General features: G+C 56.2%; 1 protein-coding gene across 1 annotated transcript; it reads right to left on the minus strand.

The window, feature by feature from the left end:
* Nucleotides 1-255: 255 nt before the first annotated feature.
* Nucleotides 256-7287, minus strand: LOC137341445 (uncharacterized). Its single transcript, XM_068004558.1, has 2 exons — nt 7274-7287; nt 256-2953 (listed from the first exon to the last, which is right to left on the minus strand). The coding sequence occupies exons 1-2, from the start codon at nt 7285-7287 to the stop codon at nt 256-258; spliced, it is 2712 nt and encodes a 903-aa protein (XP_067860659.1).
* Between the last annotated feature and the right edge of the window lie 785 nt (nt 7288-8072).

Raw genomic sequence — 8072 nt, forward strand, 5'->3', positions numbered from 1 at the left:
AGCATATATAGTCAGAATAATGCCTGGTGATTACAGATAATCTTTAATTTGTAATCTTTAATTACAGATTATCTGTAATCATCAGGCATTGTTCTGACTATATATGCTATGCATTTTTAGAACCCTTCACTCACCTGACGAAGGAGGTAAGCTCCGAAAGCTTGTGATTGAAAATAAAGCTGTTGGACTATAACCTGGTGTTGTGCAAGTCCTTACAATTGTCCATCCCAGTCTATCACCAGCATCTCCACATCATCACAGGTTATCACCCCCATCAGGTGACTGTGACCGGGGGTCTCGGTGTCTGTGACTGGGGGTCTCGGTGTCTGTGACTGGGGATCTTGGTGTCTGTGACTGGGGTTCTCGGTGTCTGTGACTGCGGGTCTCGGTGATTGAAAGGCCGCTGCAGGAGGCAGCGAGAGGGCTGTAGGAGGCAGCGAGGGGGCGCCGTAGGAGGCAGCGAGGGGGCGCTGTAGGAGGCAGCGGGAGGGCGCTGTCGGAGGCAGCGAGGGGGCGCTGTAGGAGGCAGCGAGAGGGCGCTGTAGGAGGCAGCGGGAGGGCGCTGTAGGAGGCAGCAGGAGGGCGCTGTAGGAGGCAGCGGGAGGGCGCTGTAGGAGGCAGCGAGGGGGTGCTGTAGGAGGCAGCGAGGGGGCGCCGTAGGAGGCAGCGAGGGGGCGCTGTAGGAGGCAGCGAGGGGGCGCTGTAGGAGGCAGCGGGAGGGCGCTGTAGGAGGCAGCGGGAGGGCGCTGTAGGAGGCAGCGGGAGGGCGCTGTAGGAGGCAGCGAGGGGGCTGTAGGAGGCAGCGAGGGGGCGCTGTAGGAGGCAGCGAGGGGGCGCCGTAGGAGGCAGCGAGGGGGCGCTGTAGGAGGCAGCGAGGGGGCGCCGTAGGAGGCAGCGGGAGGGCGCTGTAGGAGGCAGCGGGAGGGCGCTGTAGGAGGCAGCGAGGGGGTGCTGTAGGAGGCAGCGAGGGGGCGCCATAGGAGGCAGCGAGGGGGCGCTGTAGGAGGCAGCGGGAGGGCGCTGTAGGAGGCAGCGAGGGGGCTGTAGGAGGCAGCGAGGGGGCGCTGTAGGAGGCAGCGAGGGGGCGCCGTAGGAGGCAGCGGGAGGGCGCTGTAGGAGGCAGCGAGGGGGCTGTAGGAGGCAGCGAGGGGGCGCTGTAGGAGGCAGCGAGGGGGCGCTGTAGGAGGCAGCGAGGGGGCGCCGTAGGAGGCAGCGGGAGGGCGCTGTAGGAGGCAGCGAGGGGGCGCCGTAGGAGGCAGCGGGAGGGCGCTGTAGGAGGCAGCGAGGGGGCTGTAGGAGGCAGCGAGGGGGCGCCGTAGGAGGCAGCGGGAGGGCGCTGTAGGAGGCAGCGAGGGGGCGCCATAGGAGGCAGCGAGGGGGCGCTGTAGGAGGCAGCGGGAGGGCGCTGTAGGAGGCAGCGAGGGGGCTGTAGGAGGCAGCGAGGGGGCTGTAGGAGGCAGCGAGGGGGCGCTGTAGGAGGCAGCGAGGGGGCGCCGTAGGAGGCAGTGGGAGGGCGCTGTAGGAGGCAGCGAGGGGGCTGTAGGAGGCAGCGAGGGGGCGCTGTAGGAGGCAGCGAGGGGGCGCTGTAGGAGGCAGCGAGGGGGCGCCGTAGGAGGCAGCGGGAGGGCGCTGTAGGAGGCAGCGAGGGGGCGCCGTAGGAGGCAGCGGGAGGGCGCTGTAGGAGGCAGCGAGGGGGCGCCGTAGGAGGCAGCGGGAGGGCGCTGTAGGAGGCAGCGAGGGGCCTGGAGGAGGCAGCGAGGGGGCGCCGTAGGAGGCAGCGGGAGGGCGCTGTAGGAGGCAGCGAGGGGGCGCTGTAGGAGGCAGCGGGAGGGCGCTGTAGGAGGCAGCGAGGGGGCGCCATAGGAGGCAGCGAGGGGGCGCTGTAGGAGGCAGCGGGAGGGCGCTGTAGGAGGCAGCGAGGGGGCTGTAGGAGGCAGCGAGGGGGCTGTAGGAGGCAGCGAGGGGGCGCTGTAGGAGGCAGCGAGGGGGCGCTGTAGGAGGCAGCGAGGGGGCGCCGTAGGAGGCAGTGGGAGGGCGCTGTAGGAGGCAGCGAGGGGGCTGTAGGAGGCAGCGAGGGGGCGCTGTAGGAGGCAGCGAGGGGGCGCCGTAGGAGGCAGCGGGAGGGCGCTGTAGGAGGCAGCGAGGGGGCGCCGTAGGAGGCAGCGGGAGGGCGCTGTAGGAGGCAGCGAGGGGGCGCCGTAGGAGGCAGCGGGAGGGCGCTGTACGAGGCAGCGAGGGGGCTGTAGGAGGCAGCGAGGGGGCGCCGTAGGAGGCAGCGGGAGGGCGCTGTAGGAGGCAGCGAGGGGGCGCCATAGGAGGCAGCGAGGGGGCGCTGTAGGAGGCAGCGGGAGGGCGCTGTAGGAGGCAGCGAGGGGGCTGTAGGAGGCAGCGAGGGGGCTGTAGGAGGCAGCGAGGGGGCGCTGTAGGAGGCAACGAGGGGGCGCTGTACGAGGCAGTGAGGGGGCGCCGTAGGAGGCAGTGGGAGGGCGCCGTAGGAGGCAGCGAGGGGGCTGTAGGAGGCAGCGAGGGGGCGCTGTAGGAGGCAGCGAGGGGGCGCTGTAGGAGGCAGCGAGGGGGCGCCGTAGGAGGCAGCGGGAGGGCGCTGTAGGAGGCAGCGAGGGGGCGCCGTAGGAGGCAGCGGGAGGGCGCTGTAGGAGGCAGCGAGGGGGCTGTAGGAGGCAGCGAGGGGGCGCCGTAGGAGGCAGCGGGAGGGCGCTGTAGGAGGCAGCGAGGGGGCGCCATAGGAGGCAGCGAGGGGGCGCTGTAGGAGGCAGCGGGAGGGCGCTGTAGGAGGCAGCGAGGGGGCTGTAGGAGGCAGCGAGGGGGCTGTAGGAGGCAGCGAGGGGGCGCTGTAGGAGGCAGCGAGGGGGCGCTGTAGGAGGCAGCGAGGGGGCGCTGTAGGAGGCAGCGAGGGGGCGCTGTAGGAGGCACTGAGAGGACGCTGTAGGTGGTACTGAGTTTCAGATGAGACGTAAAATCAAGGCCCCGTCTGCCCTCTCAGGTGGATGTAAAAGATTCCATGGCACTATTCGAAGAAGAGCAGGGGAGTTCTCTCCGGTGTCCTGGTCAATATTTATCCCTCAACCAACATCACTAAAACAGATTAGCTGGTCATTGATGTCGCTTGTTGTTTGTGGGATCTTGCTGTCCACAAATTGACTGTCGCGTTTACCGATGAAAATAACTGGCAAAACAGGCCATTCGGCCCAACAGTTCTATGCTGGTGTTTATGTTCCACACGAGCCTCCTCCCTCTCTTCATCTAACCCTATCAGCATATCCTTCTATTCCTTTCTCCCTCATGTGTTTATCTAGCTTCCTCTTAAATGCATCTATGTTCGTCGACATGAAAGTCACAACATAAATGCCATTTTTTTTCCCTTTTATTTCTGAAATATTGTTTAAACCACATGATACCTCTCGGGCAGGGGAAATGGTAAAAACAAATCACATCGAATTTGCCCTTCGACCTGCGGTTGAAATCCGATCTGAGACCCTCTCACAGTACGACAGTCTCGTTTATCTGGAGGTGCTTATGTTTTAGCATTGACAAAGATCTCTGCCTGGAGCTGGGCTCTGAGTGATGCGTTGTTGCATTCAGTGCCTCTCTGTGCTGCAGACACTTGTTGGGGCTAGATAATTATGAGGACAGATTACACAAACTAGGGTTGTATTCCCTTGTATTTAGAAGATTAAGGGGTGATTTGATCAAAGTTTTCGAGATATTAAGGGGAACTGATAGGGTAGATGGAGAGAAACTATTTCCGCTGGTTGGGGAGTCTAGGACTAGGGGACATAGCCTAAAAATTAGAGCCCGGACTTTCAGGAGTGAAGTTAGGAAACACTTCTACACACAAAGGGTGGTAGAAGTTTGGAACTCTCCTCCGCAAACGGCAGTCGATGCTAGCTCAATTGATAATTTTAAATCTGAGATTGATGGATTTTTGTTAACCAGGGATATGGGGCTAAGGCAGGTATATGGAGTTAGGTCACGGATCAGACATGATCCCATTGAATGGCAGAACAGGCTCGAGGGGCTGAATGGCCTACTCCAGTTCCTACGTACCTCATAAAGTCACTCCCGAGGCTGTAGCTGCATTGTTAACAACAAGGGGACTACTCGCCAAGACACGTTACATAACACGGTGAGATTAGCTCCTCTCCTCTCTACTGGCTACTTCAGACCGGATAGCAGGAGGATAGGCTAAAGATATCATGAACGGGCATTTGGAATGTTCTAGATGTTTGCGACAGTGCCTGGTCGAGTGCTGAGTGACATTCAGCCCCTCTGACGGATGGGCTGTGGTTTTACGCAAATGGAAGTATTGAGGCTGAGGCGATGCGGTCGGCCACATTGAGGCACCGACCGGGGTTGCCCTGGAGTCTCCAGAGGAGCAGGATGGGGGGGGGGGGGGGGCCCACAAAAATAATCTGGGTCACTGCCCCCCCCAGGGACCCCCTCCCCCACTCCGCGATTTTGACCACCCCCCCCTTCCCAACTTACCTCCCTGGTGCCCGCTCTGGCCTGGTTTCCTTTGCCGTATCCGGTGAGCTGCGGTGAAATGCTCAGTTTAGTGCTCTGGTGAGTGTGAAAATGTGTGCGGGTATTTATAGGGTGTGAGTACAACTGCAAGTGTATTTATGGGGTGTGTGTGTGAAACTGTGGAAGTGTGCACAGGTATTTATAGGGTGTGTGTGGGCATGTACAGGAATGTGTGTTGTTGCCCGAGTGTATAGCTGTGTGTGTGTGTGTGTGTGTGTGTGTGCGCCCATGATTGTGTGCATGACGATTAACATTTGTACAAGAAAGCACACTGAACCCATTGATCATTAACTGGTACATGTGGGAGTACATTTACACCCAGAGGCGAAATCCCGTGATACTTTGAAGTGCTGGTTGCTATTGGATGCCATCATTTCTGAGCAGCCTTTCTTGCGAGCAGTTCTTCTTTGTGTCCACATTGGTGGTGTTTGCAGAGCCTGTTATCTCTGAAATGGCTTTTCTAATTATAGAGAGGGAGGCGCAGCTGTTTCCGCCAAGAGAGGGCTGTTGACACAAGTTATTAGGTTATTAAATACGATTTGGTTCAAAACCACAAACTACGAGTAGCAGGGCCCTAATACAGGCCTCCGTGCATTTCTGCACCGTGTTTCACAAACCAACACAAACCTGGGAAACTCCAAATAGACCCAAGTCATTCTGTGCTAAACGTAAACCTGGCCTTGTGTATTTTCATCGGTCACCACAAAACGTTTCTGAAGCAGCTCAGAAAAAAAAGAGAGTTTTTTATCCGCAAAGCAAACAGTGCTGAGAGCCGGGGACTGAGGGGCCTGGCACGATAGCACACCATCCCTTCACCTCCAGGACCTGGGTTTTTGAATCCAACCCAAGGCTCCTGGCGGACCTCTCCTCTCTCCTCTGGCTTTACGCTCCTGCCAGCCCCCCCCCTGATTTTAACCTAACCCGCCCGGTGGGAACGGGACGGGTTTGGGTGGGGGGTCCCCGTTTCACACCCCGGCCCGATTTTACGTTCCGCTGAAGTCAAATTGGGCACAGTCGTAAAACGAGTGTTCGATCCAAAATTGCCTTGTTACAGCCGGGCGGGTTAGGTTAAAATCGGGGCTTTGGTGCCTGGGGGGGGTGGGGGGCGGGGGGTGGGGGGGTGGTTAAATTCAACTTTGGCATTGGGGAGGGGGAGGGGCAAAGCGGGCGATAGCGGATCGGCCGCCCGTTATATCTTCGCCCTATTTTCCTTTTCCATTGGGGTCACTATCCCCCATTTTCTGCCCCCTCTGAAGTTGAACTTTGCCTCTTATGAGAGGCCACACTGCCCGATAAATGGCTTTAAACCTCCTTGGAAGAAGAGCAGGGGAGTTCTCCCCGGTGTCCTGGCCGATATTTATCCCTCAGCCAACATCACTATGAACTGCTGTTTGTGGGATCTTGCTGTGCACAAATTGCCTTGCCGCGTTTCCTACATTACAACAGTGACCACATTTCAAAAGTACTCCAATGGCTGTAAAGCATTTTGGGATGTCCTGAGGCAGTGAAAGGCGCTATATAAATGCAAGTCTTCCTTTCTCCCATGTACGAGAGCTCCTTGTGCCCATATTCCATTTGTGCCCCGTGTTATTTTTAACGCGGGGGGTGGGGGGAGGGGGGTTAACTTACTAAGTAAATGGGTTAAAACAAACCTGCCGATTCCTGTGCAGAATTAGCACGGGCAGGAATGCGATCGAATTAGGTTGAGCGTTTGTACTCAAACTTCGTCGATGAGAAGCCTCTCGATGAGGTTCCCTGTTTCAGGAGGAAGCTGCCCGGGTGGAAATCATATTCTGCAGCACCTCCTCTTTTTTGATCTAGTTTCTCAGCTTCCCTCAGAATTATTTTAAGATCATTTATTTGTGCCCGCTGGTCTCCCGTGGCGATGCTCGCAATACAGTCGTGCCTCTGGAGCACAGTTGTGATATTTGGCTGCTAAGGCGGGGTTGTGTTTTTAACCTGGCCTGTCCCTTTAAGGCCATTGCTCAGCGACTCCCTATAGGGAAATGGCCCAAATAGTCACACCCTGAGTCTAATCAGATACTAAACTGTTGGTGCCAAGGAAGTTTCTGTGCGTTGATAACCTATGATAATGACCAGATCATCTCTTCTTTTTTTAGTGGTGTTGGTTGAGGGATAAATATTGGCCAAGACACCGGGGAGAACTCCCCCTGCTCTTCTTCGAAATAGTGCCGTGGGATCTTTTATGCCCACCTGAGAGGGCAGACGGGGCCTCGGTTTAACGTCTCATCCGAAAGACGGCACCTCCGACAGTGCAGCACTCCCTCAGTACTGGCACTGGGAGTGTCGGCCTGGATTATGTGCTCAAGTCTCTAGAGTGGGACTTGAACCAGACTCAGAGGCGAGAGTGCTGCCCACTGAGCCATGGCAGACACCTCAAATGCCCACGTGGTAACTGTGTATAAATGTCCAACTGCTCCCTTTGGGGACAGGCTCGATTAGCAAGGTCCGAACAAATCGGCAGGAAATTACTGGGTTTTTTTCTCTCCCTCTGACTTTTTTCAAAGATTGTTTCAGTCATAAAACTGTTGCAGTTTCATGACATTTGAGCCAGAGAGTGCAAACTGTGACAAACTTTACACGTGAGACAAAGTGTGAACTTTTTGCTTGTGACACTTTGAACTGTAACAATTTGATGTGACCGACCTGTGCTAGATACAAGACTTTTCTACATAGACTAGTAGACTTCTGGTCACAGCCTCTCTCTTACCTCATCTCTGTCATCTTCATGATGCAGCTCGGTTAGGAGGACTGTAAGGCAGATGGGAGCAGGAAGTTGTGAAGGGGCATAGACAGATTAAGTGAGTGGGCAAAACTGCGGCAGGTGGAGTTTAATGTGGGCAAGTGTGAGGTCATCCACTCTAGACCCAAGAAAGATAAATTGGAGCATTTTCTAAATGGTGAGAAACTAGGAACTGTAAAGGAGCAGAGAGATTTGGGAGCCCAAGTACAGAAATCATTAAACGCCAGTAGACAGGTACAAAAAGCAATCAAAAAGACGAATAGAATGTTGGCCTTTATCTCAAGGGGAGGCTGGAATACAAATGAGAGAAAGTTATGCTTTAGTTGTATAAAGCCTTGGTCAGACCCCATCTGGAGTACTGCATTCAGTTCTGGGCACCGCATATCATGAAGGATATATCGGCCTTGGAGGGGGTGCAGCACAGATTCGCCAGAATGATACCGGGGCTAAAAGGGTTAAATTATGAGGACAGGTTGCACACACTAGGCTTGTGTTCCCTTGAGTATAGAAGACTGAGGGGTGATCTGATCGAGGTGTTTAAAATGATAAAAGGATTCGATAAGGGTAGGTACAGAGAAACTATTTTCTCTGGTGGGGGAATCGAGAACAAGGAGGCATAATCTTAAAATTAGAGCTAGGCCGCTCAGGAGCGAGATCAGGAAGCAATTCTCCACACAAAGGATAGTGGAAATCTAGCGGTCGAGGTACAGATCAGCAATGATCTAATTGAATGGCGGAGCAGGCTTGAGGGGCTGAATGGCCTACA

This window comes from Heptranchias perlo, chromosome 23 (genome assembly GCF_035084215.1).
Source record: "Heptranchias perlo isolate sHepPer1 chromosome 23, sHepPer1.hap1, whole genome shotgun sequence".
Taxonomy (NCBI): Eukaryota; Metazoa; Chordata; class Chondrichthyes; order Hexanchiformes; family Hexanchidae; genus Heptranchias; species Heptranchias perlo.